The sequence below is a fragment of the Seriola dumerili genome, unplaced genomic scaffold, assembly GCF_002260705.1.
Source record: "Seriola dumerili isolate Sdu_G_001 unplaced genomic scaffold, Sdu_1.0 BDQW01000138.1, whole genome shotgun sequence".
Taxonomy (NCBI): Eukaryota; Metazoa; Chordata; class Actinopteri; order Carangiformes; family Carangidae; genus Seriola; species Seriola dumerili.
Window position 1 is genome coordinate 3,194,938 of NW_019174393.1, and position 14,645 is coordinate 3,209,582.

At 41.5% G+C, this 14,645-nt stretch overlaps 1 protein-coding gene across 4 annotated transcripts; it reads right to left on the minus strand.

The window, feature by feature from the left end:
- Window positions 1-294: 294 nt before the first annotated feature.
- rab3ip (RAB3A interacting protein) lies at window positions 295-13,505 on the minus strand. 4 transcript variants are annotated; one of them, XM_022749325.1, is made up of 14 exons: window positions 13,392-13,505; window positions 7,757-7,893; window positions 7,331-7,447; window positions 7,078-7,244; window positions 6,725-6,896; window positions 5,701-5,796; window positions 4,859-4,936; window positions 4,446-4,655; window positions 4,178-4,306; window positions 3,510-3,622; window positions 3,378-3,401; window positions 2,585-2,684; window positions 1,467-1,536; window positions 295-1,211 (listed from the first exon to the last, which is right to left on the minus strand). In XM_022749325.1, the coding sequence occupies exons 3-14, from the start codon at window positions 7,418-7,420 to the stop codon at window positions 1,129-1,131; spliced, it is 1,332 nt and encodes a 443-aa protein (XP_022605046.1). In that variant the 5' UTR covers window positions 7,421-7,447; window positions 7,757-7,893; window positions 13,392-13,505; the 3' UTR covers window positions 295-1,128. The 4 variants fall into 4 exon arrangements, with proteins under 4 accessions (XP_022605046.1, XP_022605048.1, XP_022605047.1 ...); XM_022749327.1 differs by lacking the exon at window positions 5,701-5,796; XM_022749326.1 differs by lacking the exon at window positions 3,378-3,401.
- Between the last annotated feature and the right edge of the window lie 1,140 nt (window positions 13,506-14,645).

The following is a 14,645-nucleotide window of genomic DNA, read 5'->3' on the forward strand; positions in this document are numbered from 1 at the left end:
ACAGAGTGGACGGAGAGTGGCAGGTTTCCAGAGGTATTACTGTTTTTATTTCAGAGTGTCTGAGAGAAAAGGCACTAAACCAAACTGGGACAGTGACACTGACTTTGACTGTGGGAGAGATGCAGAGGAGCGGAGTCAGCTTTAAATTAACATATAGAAAGTTTACAGAACACCAGGCACACTAACACATTCACACGCTCACACACTGCTTACTATCAACACATTTCCTGATTGGTTAAATACAGCAGGCGGAAAACACCAGGAGCTGGTAAAGGAACCCCCCCCTCCCCAAAATTGTTTGTCAGTATCTAAAGATGAGAAAACATCACATAGTGTTTTTCTTTTTTTCCTTTAACCCAACTTTCCTGAAGCTTTAACACCCGAAACAACAAAATAACTTCATTAACTCTAAAGAAATTATCAATAAAAACTTCTTCTTCCTGCACAAAGAGACAAGTTTTACAATGTTGACGGGACGTTTACAGAAAATAAATCCAGTCTGAATGTTTGTACTTCTCTTCTGATTATCTTTGCATTCTTAAACTTTGGGAAAAAAAAACTTAATTTCACTTCCTCCCTCCCTCCACTGCCCCCACACACACACTGGCTCTAATTCTCCTTAATGCGTCTAGGAAATTATCTTTAATTGAAGAATTTCAGCGACTTGTTACAATCTGATTTAATGATTGTTTTTTATTTTTGAGCAGTCCAAGCTCCTCATGCGGGTTTAAATACTAACATGTCAGTTTCAACCCTTCTTTCGATGCCACTTGTCTTTAAATAATGGAGTGTTACATGTTTCAATAAAAGGAAATAACACATTGGAATGAAACTGAGCAGAAACTCACCAAAACTCCAGATCAGTAACAACAACGGACGTCACAGCCTATTTTTTTTTTGTTTGTTTTTTTGTTTGTTTTTTTGATGATTGAAAACAACAGTTATTTTCTCTCACGCACAAAAACACACTCACACGAGGGGAAGAAGGAGGAGGAGGAGGAGAGAGGGAGGGGTTTCCTGAAATGACCGGATGAAAGGATGAAAGCCAAAACCAGGTGGGGGAGGAGGGGGCGGCGCTTCAGGACAGAGTCTGCTGTTGATTGGAGGGCGAGGCTGTCAGTACGTCCGTCACAGCTGGTCTTTGTAGTAGCCGAGCTTGGCGAAGGACATTTCCCTGCGGAGCTGCATCACCTCCCAGAACATCTGCTCCGCTGCAAACACACAGCAGAGAAAACCACAAGGTCACATGACGGTCACATGGTTCGACAGGTGGTTTAATCACAGCTGAAGTAACTAAGTACATTTTATCAATGATTGCACTTAAGTACCGAGTGATGGCAGTCTGATAGTCTCCCTTACAGTCACTCAACTCTCTGTCCTCTGGTTACTGTTACTAAGAAACAAGGTGTGTGAAGGTGTGCAATTAGGTGTAGGGGAGTGTGTGTGTGTGTGTGTGTGTGTCTCACCGTCCTGCTGTTTGACTAGCCCTTGGTGGATGTAGCGAATGTAGGTGAAGAAATTACACACTGCTGTGATCTGAGGGGAAAACACAAGGCACACAAACAAATACTGCTGTAATCTGTATGAAGACACCACGAACTGAAATCAGCTGTTTGTGAACAGATCCGATCACATGACTGACATCTGTGTTCGATATAAACACAGACAGGAAGCAGACTGATCCTTGTTGGATCTGGGATTCTCGTGGACGTGATGTACGAGTTTGTATTTTAACAAACACTGAACAGAACTGAACATTGACTGAAGATGATGAATCTGACGCCACAAACTTAAGCTCCATTCAGACTGGATTTATGTCTGTGGGGGAGGTGGGGTGACTTGAACATTACCTGTTCTGGTCTCTAACACGTGTGGGTCATGTCCTTGTATTTTAAAGTGTGTTTTTGTCTACCTACTTTTTTTTTCCCTCCCCTTGATCTCTGTGAAAATTTGACTCGTGTGAAAATGCATGAGGTCACAAATGTTTTTGCTGATCTGATACATGGAAACCTGCTCACACCAACATAGGGGCCTACTTTGAGACCAATATGACACAATAAAGCTCAATCAATCTCAATCAAATGAACTGTTGTGATGTCAGCTCCAGGAGGGGACTGCTTCTCTCTTTGGAGCCTTTTTTAAGCCTATATTTATTTACATTTTTGTCAAACTGGAGCCATTAAAAATATGACGAATGATCTATAAGCAGCACCAGAGTAAACATGGATGTACAGACAACTTTCGCTGGACTACTGTGATACTGAAGAAAACTTAATATGATGATTTTCAATTTTTCCTATGATACTATGATATAACCTTACAGCAAAAGATGAGACATAACATGTCTTTGTATCTATAAAAAGAAAATGTTGAAACACTGTTTTCATAAATATGTAAAATGTATTTATTAAAATTCTTGTTGCAATGTTGCTTTTGTCCTGCAGAGGTCACTGTGGTCTGACTGAAAGATTATATTCTGTGTGTGTGTGTGTGTGTGTGTGTGTGTGTGTGTGTGTGTGTGTGTGTGTGTGTGTGTGTGTGTGTGTGTGTGTGTGTGTGTGTGTGTGTGTGTGTTGATACTCACTCTGTATCTACAGTAGGGAGACACATAGTAATAGTTGGACGAATCTCCAAACTTGATTCTGTGCTTACAGGTTTTGGTCTGACCGCTGAGGGCACATTTTCTATCAGACACACAGAGAAACAGAAAGAAACTGGTGATGATTGTAACACATCACTGTGACCTGTCTCACCGTAAGGAGTGATAGACCCTGGGTTTTATTCATTTATAAAAAAGGTGCTTCTTGGTTTCTTTCCCCCTTATAATCACTTATCTGCTGTCTTTTACTGAAGGCTTCTATTGGACTAATCCGCAGGTTTTTACTGAACTTGGAAAACCCAGTTTTTCTCACTGTGCACCTGGAACATCATGCAGAACGATCTACAGCACTTTTTAAAAAAAAATCCAATTTCAATCCTTCATTTCATCTGATTTCACTTCCAGCTGTTCTTCTTTTTGCAGATTCACTTCCTTTATATTTTAATATATAATACTTTTAATATTTATCTGACTTTCCTTACCTCAGTGAGTTAAAATAAAAGGTGGGGAAAAAAAGTCTTTAATGATTTCAAAAGGAGAAAAAATGAATTTGTCAAAAAACTATCAACCAAAATAAAACTATACAGGACTAATGCTAAGACTGGAGGAAGCAAGGAGGGAGCAAAGGAAGCAAGGAGAGAGGGATGAACCTGAACAGAAGGAGGGAAGGGAGGAGGGAGTATTATGAGTTATCAGGGGTGGAAGCCAGGCGGGGTCGAGAGATTTAAAAAGTGCGGATGGGAGACCGAGAGAGAGAGAGAGAGAGGGTCGGACTTACGTGACGAGCTCGGCCCTTCGTCCACTAGAGGAGGAAATTGAGGGAAGATGGAGAGATGATGATGAAGGAGTGAAAGCTTGATGAAGAGGAGAACGAGTTTATGAGTGTGTGTGTGGGGTGGGGGGGACTCACTTTGGTCCTCCACACTCCACCGCCGAGGCTTTGACCACGGGCAGCGGCTGGAAACCGACCGGCTCCACACTGAGCGTGTTCTGCTCCACGGCTTCCAAGATGGCTGAACCCAGCTGAGAGAGAGAGAGAGAGAATCATCAGCAGTGAACAGGTAGCTGAGCTAACGCTAAAGAGCAGAGTCATATAGAGGTGTTTGTACATGAGAGGGACACCTTTATGTTTAGAAAGAATTAATACTTTAGACAAAAATTAAAAATGCAATTGATAAAAATGAGACTAAAATTTCACTGACAAAAAACTAAATTAAAACGTCTTTGATAAAATTGAACTAAAACTAATTTACATTTTGTCAAAAGACTAAAACTAAAATTAACCCTGTTGTCTAAACTCTAAACTCTGATGTTTAAATAAACTTGGCAAATTAGAAGTAGCCTTTATTGTCGTCTTTGTACATGTAACAACAACATTATTTGTTATTATATCAACAAACATAACTGTCAGTTATAAGCTCTGAAATTTGATGCTGGTGCATCTTTAACGAAGCAGAGTTCAAGTTTGTCACTAAAACACTTTGGCTCCTTGACGCCTGACAAACATGTTGATGATCATTTTAATACTTTTGAACGTTTCTGATTTCTTCCTCTCTCTCTCTCTCTCTCTCTCTGTACCTCGCTCTTGCTGAAGGTGAGGCAGGGGTAAATGTCCTCGCGGTAAACTCTCTCCAGGAAGCAGCAGCTCCGGTCGAGCGTGGGCTCCTCCTTCCACGCCCTGAACTCGCTGAACAGCTGACTGTCCACCTGCAGGGATGAAGGGGAGTATTCATTTACATTTATGTCACGTTCACTTCCTGGTGTCTTTCTAATAACATAATTTGGGGCTGAATCTAATGATTATTGATAGATAAAGCTCTGTGGGCAGACGTGTGCACGCTCCTACCTCTCTACACTCCCGTACGATGGGCTGCGTGGCCGACGGGTCGGGCTGCGTCCCCAGGATGGCGGAGGAGGTGCTCTTGTTCCGGCTGTGGCCCTTCCTGAAGGGAGTCTTCACGCCTCCTCCTGCAGAGGGGAGTTCGCCCACGGGGGAGGTGGGGGAGGAGAGCACCAGCGTCTTCAGGGCCTGGACCTCCGCCTGCAGCACGTCGATCTGAAGAGGAGGAGGAGGAGATGGTTCAGGGTGTGTATTAAACAACGTTTCAGAGTTAAGGAAGATTAAAATGCATCATTGACAATTTTGGATGGAGGAGGAGGAGGATGATTTCCTGCTCTGATGAATTTAACAAGAGCTGAGACAAAACATCAGAGAGAATGTGTATGTATGTGTGTGTGTGTGTGTGTGTTCAGTGTTACCTTGCCCAGAGCTTCTTTCAGTTGTTTCTCAGCATATGCCTGTTTGACGTTGGCTTCTCTGACCATTTTGTGAGCTTCCTGGAAAACACACACACACACACACACACACACACACACACACACACACACACACACACACACACACACACACACTTAGATATTCTTCACTCGATGTATTTGTTGGGATTTAGTTTTCAATCTACACACACTCAAACACACAAAGATCAGTTCACTCTAAAAAAAATAGGATAAAAGCATAAAGTAAAGCTCAGACTGTGCAACTGTTTGTCTACTACACACACACATTGCTTTCGCTAAACATGTGAACAGGCTACAGGAAAAACACACACACACATACACACACACACAGTGTCCCAGCACCTTCTACGAGGAAAAGGAAGAGTGAGTCGAGAAAAAGTGGGAGAAATGTGAAAAGGAGCGACATGTTCTGAAGGCCGGCCGGACAGATTCAGTCTGAGTCCTGAACCCGAACATCGAACGGCAAGAAATTTGTCAAGCAACACGTCTCTGAGTGGGACGTCAGGTGGAAACGTTATGTAACTCGTCCAGAATCTGAATTGCCAGAGTCACAGTTGTTTCTTTTTTTTTTTTTTTTAAATGTCGTGATGGACGATCAAGAAAAAGAACCCGAGAGGCTTCGACTTCACTATAAAACAGTGAGTAGTAACGTGGAGGTTTTCACATCTCTGCGGCCAAACAAATCTTATGTCGATCGTTTGATTCTTTTCTGTCCAGTGTCTGTCTGGCCGCTGCCTCAGGAGGAAGGGAAACAGGAAGCAGGAAGCAGAGGAGACTGACAGACGGAGGAGAGGCGGACCGACCTGGAAGAGACTGGCGGTGAGCTCCTCCAGCTCCTGGCCGAGCTGATCTCTGACTTTAGACAACCTCTCACACTCCTCATCCTTCAACAGCAGCTCCTTCCACACACACACACACACACACACAAAAAAAACAGAAAAACAACCAGCAAATGAAAACATAAAAGTAAAATCATAGCGTGGCAACAACAAACAAAGAGATGAAGAAATAAAAATTAGTGAAATATGTTTGTTTTGTTTCTGTTTTCAGTCGTTCTCAGACACAGTATCTTTAATATTGTGTGATTCAGACGGAGTTGACTTTTACATTAACGTTCCTCGTGGCTTCATCCTCACATGACAGCTTAATAACTTTTAATAATTCTAATTTTAATAATAACTTCGACATGACACATTTTATTCACTGCTTGGTTTTCAAACTTATTTTCACTGTTGAAGCTTTAATGACCATCGAGAGCTCGAAGGACGGACGCCACCACCACCTCTCTTCACCGTGACTCTACTGACACAGTTTGATAACATGACAGTGAAAACAGGCCCTGCCTCTGAGATGGATCAGTCTTCTCTGTCACTGTAATCGAGTTTGTTGAACTGATTTTGTGCAGAAGAGATGATGACTGAGATAATATGATTATTACACTGATCAGCATTTAATCTCTCTCTGCATGTTTTACCTTTGTAGCTTTCATGTTAATCCGACAGAGTCTGATCCACTGCAGTTAGAATTATATTGTGACTTTCACATTAAAGAGACCAAGGAGCTTTTTCAGACGTGATTCAGGCTGCACGTTAAATTATAACAAATATAAAACAATACAAAAAAAAATATGCATTTAAATAAAATATGGAAAATTACATGATGTCAATCCAAGTCATGAGGAGCTGTGGAGAGATGTAGTGAAGTCTCACTCACACACACACACACACACTCACAGTCCAACTGCACACACTCGCATTCAATTTTAGATTTCAATCATTTCAAGTTAATATAAGAACGTGTGTGTGTGTGTGTGTGTGTGTGTGTTACCCTCTGGGCCTTGGCCAGCTCCTCCTTCAGCCTCTCGTATCCTTTCTCTCGGACCTCCATCACCGACGGGCTGCGCAGCCGCGACAGGCTGTCGCTCAGAGCGCTGCACTCCTCCCCGTCCTCTCCGGACAGGAAGTTGCCCTCGGCGGACTCCGCCTCCAGGCCTGGCACGCTGTGCATCGTTACCATGGAGACAACAGTGGTCAATTATGGGTTACAGCTCATCTTCAAGGCTTTGTGTTGTCTTTCTGCTCTTTTCCCTGCAGGTTTTTACAGATAATCTGCCTCCAACAACTGCAATTAAACATTTTGAAAAAACACCAGGAAGTGTCAAGTTGTTGCGTTTTCTTTACCTTCCATTGTGGCTGTGCCGCGGTGTGGAGTAAACCGGCTGGGTGGGGAGCTGGTCAGCCCTCAGGGAGGTGGGGAGGCCAGGAGGGGGGGCTCCTAGAGAGTGGGTGCGGTAGAGAGAGGTGGGCGGTGTGCTGTGACGGGCAGGGGGGCGCTGCTCCGCTTGGTTCTGCAGGAACGGAAACACAGGGAAACCAATAAAGCCGCTGACGGTTACCAGGGCAACACATGGGAGTGTCCGGCTATCAGACCTACCTGAAGGTCAGGTGTGGTGGGCGAGGCCAAGTTCACCTCGTGGAACCCCTCCAGAGTTTCGGCATTGCTCTGACCGCTGCTGCAGGCCATAGCAGCTGCTCTCAGACATCATACACTCTGCAGAGAGCGCACACAGCTGTTAGTGATGCTGCAGTGTTTATTCCACTTCACAAACGTTCACAACAGTGAGTCACGTGAGGCTGAGGCCGCTCGCAGTCTGAGGTCGGTCCAGACTAAAGACAGTGAGTCAGCGACTAACAGCGGCTTCACATCTTTCTTTGTGGATGTGGTAAACAACAACAAATCTGCACTGATCGGCTACAAGTATTTTTCTCACTGAGAGTCTGCTTTCAAACTAAACGTGTTCAGCACTTCAGTGTTCTTCTGAAGGTGTGTGTGTGTGTGTGTGTGTGTGTGTGTGTGTACCATAGTGCAGCTGTAGATGTAGAGGCTGGGAGGATGGATGGAGGCTTTGCAGTCAGTCAGACGCTCATCAGACAAACAGGAAGTGAAAACCGGGACAGTTTACAGGTGAACCAGTGACTCAGCAAACACACTCACACCTGAAAGAGAGAGGATGAGTTTTTATTCATTTTCTACTGGGCATGTTCATCATTACAGACTGTTTTAATGTAATTACCAATACCATAATTAAGTTTTTGATGACTGGTGCACAAACTGCAAAGTTCTCACATTCATCAGTTTAATTGTGTTAAACACAAACAAACAAGAACTTTTCCCAGATAGCAATGATTTAAATAGCTTTAGATTTAATATCTTTGTGTTTTGGTCAGTTGGTTCAGCAAAACAAAACATCTGTGACATTTTATAGACTAATCAATTATTCTAAAAATAACTCAAATCAGGGCTGGGCGATTTATTTCATTTTTTAAATCACGATTTTGGCTTTCAATGATTATGAAAACAAGAGATCGAGATAAAACGATTAATTTGCCACATTCTGTTTTGCAACAAATTTCATCCCCCCTACAAAAACCATCCCCTCACCCACTTCCTGGTTATGTTTCGGCAAATGTTATAGGACTGTATCATCTTGAGCAGCTTTCAGGTTCAGAGACATTATATATAGTCGGGAGAGACCATGTCCTGTTTGCCTTTAACTTATATTGTTCAAACAGGAAGAAAACTACATAGACACAACACTTTTTGTTTTGAAATCTGTTATTGATTTTAGATTCGTTTCCAAACTCAATGAGTAATCGTGTTAAATAATCATGATCTCAATATTGATCAAAAATAATCGCGATTATGATTTTTGCCATAATCAAGCGTAACTGATAAGGAAACTGTTAGTTGCAGTGTTAGAAGAATAATAAATTAAGTATCCAGGTAGATTCAGGATGACAAAGCAGTAGTAAAGGATCAGTGTATGAACTCAGAGTTCACACAGTGGGATACAAGCACAACAACACACCACAGGTTTAACTGTTGATCACTTCCTATTAGTAGTTTATCTTTTGAAATGCTAAAAATCCTGTCAACCATCTACATCAGAGACATCATATCTGCAGGATGGAGTGTTTTAAGGTTTATGGTCCTGAGTGTGGAGGACACCACCTCCACCTCTAAGCCACCGTGTTAAAGTCATGGACAGAACATCCAGGACGAGGAGACTGTAGCTCCATCCGGACGCAGCACAATTAGACAGTCAGTCTTTTCTGTGAGAGCAGTGATCAGTGATACTCTACCAGTGGAAACAAAGAACTGCACCACATACAGTCCTTATAAAACAAACTTATTATTATTGACATTTCAATTTATTATGTAGAAAATACATTTTATCACTTGTTAGTTTTGGTTGTGTCATCTGGGTCTGGCACATTCACACGGAGGTTGTTACCACCAGTACTGAATGATGTGCTCTGTCCCACATAAATACAATAAACAAAACAAACAAATAAACAAATTCAATCGTGTGGTTGGTCCGTTTGCTTTCAGACCGCGAATGAACCGCATCAGAGTCGGCTTGGGAGTGAGGCCAAGACCCTCCTTTTCAACTGGTCTTAGTTCGGTTGTTGGACAGTTTTCACACACACTTTTAACAACCACTCTTCCACTGCTCAATGTGTTTTTACTGGATTAGTGCAACAAAGCTACAATGCAATAATCATACAGAACGAACATTTCCCCAGTCCGTACTCTGGAGTATTGAGGCTCCAAACCCAGCACACCTCCCTCCTCCTTTTTCCACCTCCAGCAGGTTTATGATTCACTTTATGAAGCCAGACCAGGATTCTGGTTTTACTTTTACTTCCTGGGTCAAACTCCAGTAACAAACACACAGTCTCGGGAGTGACTGACTCCAAAACTCCTCCTGTTTGGCCTGAAGCAGAGAACAAAGCATCAAGTCTTATTTTCATACCAGAGATCCATCCCTCCATCATCATCATAATCATCATCATCTGTTCTTAAAATAATCTGTGTGTGACTCTGTGTTCATGTTAACCTTGCTTTTGTTTCGCCTGCCTCAGCTCAGCAGCACACCGGTCCCACCTGCTCAGCATGGTGTGTTTCTGGGTGTGTGTGTGTGTGTGTGTGTGTGTGTGTGTGTGTGTGTGTGTGTGTGTATTAAGTGGGTGTGTCGCACACTAAGTATATACACAAAAGTTGGAATCAGCGACTTGTTCGTGAGGACAAATAAAACCTGTGTGACTCAGAAAACCTCACGTCACGACCTCAGTTTATTTACAGGTCAGACAAAGAACAAGGTCATTGTGTTTTTTTATATGATTATGTCGAAGTCCCACCTTCTTCTTTTAATGAGTGTCTGCAGACACGTCCATTAAAAAGGTTATTTTAGGTTTCATCCCTCCTCAATGAAGTTTCACTTGCACATGAATAAGATATGAAGACGAAGCTAAAACATGATGCATATTAATCCACCAGAATTAACCTTCAGGCGTGTTTATGGCTGCAGCTAATGATTATTTCCATTATTAATTAATCTGATAATTATCTTCTCAATTTATTGATACATTACTGTGTCTATAAAATGTCAGAAAGTGTTGAAAAATGCCACACACCGCATCGCACCTGTCAGTCAAACCCAGGTGAAACCCCACCCGCCTCACACTAGCCAACCCTTCCTCTAGCCCCCTCTGCCCGTCTCCATGGAGACCAGTCCTGTTGAACCTGTGGTAACCTAACACGCTGATGAGGGATGCCGGGTACTGATCCAGTTACCCCTGCTGCCCGGTAAAGGCTCAGCCCGTGTGTTTACTGTCGTCATATGCGGCATTACGTCATCAGACACGCCGACAACAACGTGAAAGACTTTCAGTCAGCAGCAGCCCCTAAAGGAAATGATGAGAATTAACAATAATATAATAAATAGATACTGTGTGTCCCATTAACCATGATTCAGTTCCCATGAATTGTCAGTTGATTCCACTTGGAACATCCAGAAAATAAGACTGAACACAGTCTGCAGGAAGGAAAAACAACTGAAATGAAGAATTCAGGTTTTCTCTCCATAAATAAATGACAAAGTTCGAATTTAAAGTTTTAAATGTTTCACAAAGCTTTTACAGATGTCACTTTCTAACCATTGTATCTGGGCTTTCAACCCAGCCTCCCCAAATTCTCATATGCTTAAGACTGAAAGGCTGCAGGGCTTGGAATACACTGATGGAAACCCTGGAAATCCAGACGTCCCAGACCTGTTGCATGACTGTCTCTTTCTTGCCTAATTTAGTGTCATTGACTGCTGGTTTGGACAAAACATCTGAAGATGTCACTTGGGCTCTTGGAAACTGTGACACGCACCTCATTATTTTTTAGACATTTTATAAATGAACCGATTAATCGAGAAAATAATCTGCAGTTTTATTGATAATAAAAATAATTGTCAGTTGCAGCCCTGAAGAAATGAGGTGTCAGATGTCTTGATAATGACAATAATTACTGCTTGCAGCTTTACAGTACTACATGGTTAGTTAGTCTTTTGAAAGATGACGGTGTTGAGTTAATTGGGAACAAAATATTCATACCGTGATGATGATTTCAGGTTATCACCAAGTCCCATCAGTTCAAGTATTAAAGACAAGTGTTTAACTTCGTGAAACCTGACACTTGACTTTGCACTAGAACTGCAGCATACGCAACAAACACTAACTGAGTTTACACCGACAACAGCTCCTCTGTTCATTCACATGATTTCCAGCTAAAACACTATTAACTTAGAGCCTGCTGAAGCTGTTTACACTGGCGCCTGTGTGCTGACAGGCTGAAGTCAAACCTGAGTTTAATAAGTGAGCTCACATGACTCAAACATTACGGACAGTGGTGGAGGAGGAAGCATTCAGGGCCATTACTTATATGCTGATACCTCTTTGTAAAAACAAAGTCCTGCATATAAAAATTAAAAATACAGAAGAATTATCAGGGAAATGTACTGAAAGTATTCAGTACTCAATGCAGTTAAAGGAACTAGTTTTAACTATTTTGTTATTTTGATGTGGATTTTTTTTTAGCTTAGTTTAATTTAGTTTTTGTTGTTGTTGTTGTTGCTGTTGTTTTGCTATGGATGCCATGAGCTGGGTCCTACGACTGAATCAGCTTTCTATAATAAACTTAAAATTTTGGTGTTTTCACTGTTGTTCGGAACAAAAACAAATAAATTTGAATATGTTATCTTGATCTTAAATTATCAATAATTAAAGAAAATTAGAGCTGCAATGGTGATTAATAGATTATCTGACCATCATAAAATTAAATCAGCAATTATTTTGATTGCTGATTAATCATTTAAGTCATTTTTTAAGCAAAACTTTTCAGACATATTGGTAATAAAGATAATTGTTGGCTGCAGCCTTACAGTACTTCTATGATGATGAATAATATGACCTGGCCAGTGGTTTTCTGTGCCTTAATTACTACTCATAAAAGCAATTTGATAACACACAACTTTACAACAAATATAAAGGATCATGGTTCTAAAAGTAGATTTTTATGAGATAAGACTACACTATGGAGGACCTGTCAGAGTTTATATTGTACTTCAAAGCTGCAAAAGCCAAACAAATTTGTAATTATTCAAATGATTTAGACCCAAATAATGTGGAAGGGACCTGGGGTTCAGGGGCCCCTGGTGGGTTTACCCTGTCAGTCATCCAGCCTTGCCTCTGAAATGTAGTAAAGTAGAAGTGGAAACATGAAATGAAAACACTTAGGTAAAGTACAAATGCCTCAGATTTGTATTTAAGCACAGTAATTGAGAAGGGCACCTGTTTCAGGTGACAGCTAGGTTTACTTAGCACTGGTTTAGCTGCGGCTAGCATGTGGGATGCTAAGATGCTAACAACTACTGAGCATCGGGGGGCGTGTGGACGGGAGCGGAGGGGAGGGGAGGGGGGGCTGATGTTAAAAAGCTAACGGGTGTTATGTGATACTGCCCGCATCAAAGATGCATGAAAGCGGCGTCTCATCGCTGCGTGTCGGCTAAGGTTTCGTTGCCACATCGAGCTAACGTGTATTTAAAATTACATTGCCGAGCTAACGGTAGCTAAGTACCATCCGCTTCATTCAGAGGATATTTGAGCATTTCTGTTAGCTGCGACAGTCATGTGAGAAACACTGCAATAAACAAACAAACTGACAAAACAGCTAAAAAAAACAATAACAAATCTGTCATTTTCCTTCAGAAACTAGTAGCTAATATATATCCGTTACTCGCATCCTGAGGGATTACTGATGAGGACGGACACCCTGCTTCCATTATCGGCCACCGCACAAAACCCAGTCGTATTTAGCTAATTTCACTGATATAACCGACAACAGGGGGTGTATCCTAAACAAACGTGTCTCAAATAAGGTTCAGTATCATTCATCATGGACGGTCTGAGTGTGTGGCTGCTTGGTGCCGAGGAAGAGGGAAAAACAGTGCGACAGACGGTGCTGTGTCCGATAATGGGCGCTGTTACCTTAATGGTGCATTTGCATGCGGCTAAGCTAACTAGCGCGCCCATAGCAAGTTACATTAACTTAGCTGAGAATAATAATAACAACAGTAGCGTTAATAAGTCGGTAGTTGTGGACTCACCGGGCCTTTATGTGCAAAGCAGCCGAACCAGCAGCCGAACCAACCCGACAAACAAACAAACGGACACGGCGGAGCGGCTGTTGACGCAGACCGGGGCAGGTTACTCCAGAATGACGGGAGATGCGTTTATGGATCACTGGGAAAATAGAAAACCACCACTTTGTTTTTATAGCTGCCAGCAATATAGAGGCAGGTTACCTGGGTTGTATGTATAACACTGCACCCCAGTGTCAAAAAATATAAAGTGCAGAATACAAAAGGTGTCAATACACGTGGGTTTTTTTTTTTATCATTTGAAAATAATGATAATAATACATTTAAAAATCCTCAAATGAACACACAAAAGGCTTAGTAGGAAGGGAAATAATTCAATAGGGCCCCAACAAAAGCCTGGAATGAAAAAAAAGACCCCATATAAGTTAATCAAATGGACTGCAGAATCAGATACAGGTGGTGTTTTCTGGTGAGTCCTGTTTTTAACCTAGGTTTGTTAACATTTTGGCAAACTGGCACCATTAAAAAGCAGCTGAACTAGCTATTAGCAGCTCCTGTTTGCAGTATACATATGGATGCTCAGACAACTATCACTGATTTACTCTGATACTGAGGAAACCTTAAAATGTTTATGATTCTCAGGCAAGTTTTGAACCACCTTTTTCAATTATTTCTGAACAGTTTTATGGATGTTTATTATGGATGGACATCATAAATAATAAGTCATGGCTCTGAGAAAGAGTGTGGTTTTTGAGTCAGATTCACCTCATGTACTTGTATCCACATATAAGTCCCTCACACCAAAGAAAGAAGGAATAAGCTAGAGGCTGCAGCCAGCAGGGGGAACTGAATACAAACAAATCAAGAGTGTGAAGTCCTCTCCTCATTTATTTTTAATTCAATTCTTTGCCCTCTGTAGTAAAAGTGCATTTTCATTTGCCACATTAATTTATCAGTTTCTCTAATTTTGGAAACTGATTATGTGCACTCACAGATCCCTGCTTTATTTAGATATAACTTTTCAAAGCTGTACAAAGAAGTATAAAGTTTAAAGAATAAAGAGCAATTTCTCTCAAGGAAGTCAATCTGGAAGTTAATAGTAAATCCAATACGACTAATTCAAGTCACTAAACTACATGGTTCTTTCCAGGTAATTTTCAAGAAATTATTAGAAAATAATGAATCTGTAAATAAAGCTTTGTCAAAAAAGGTTGACACCATTTTCAGCAAATACTTATAATATTATACTTATAGCTTTTT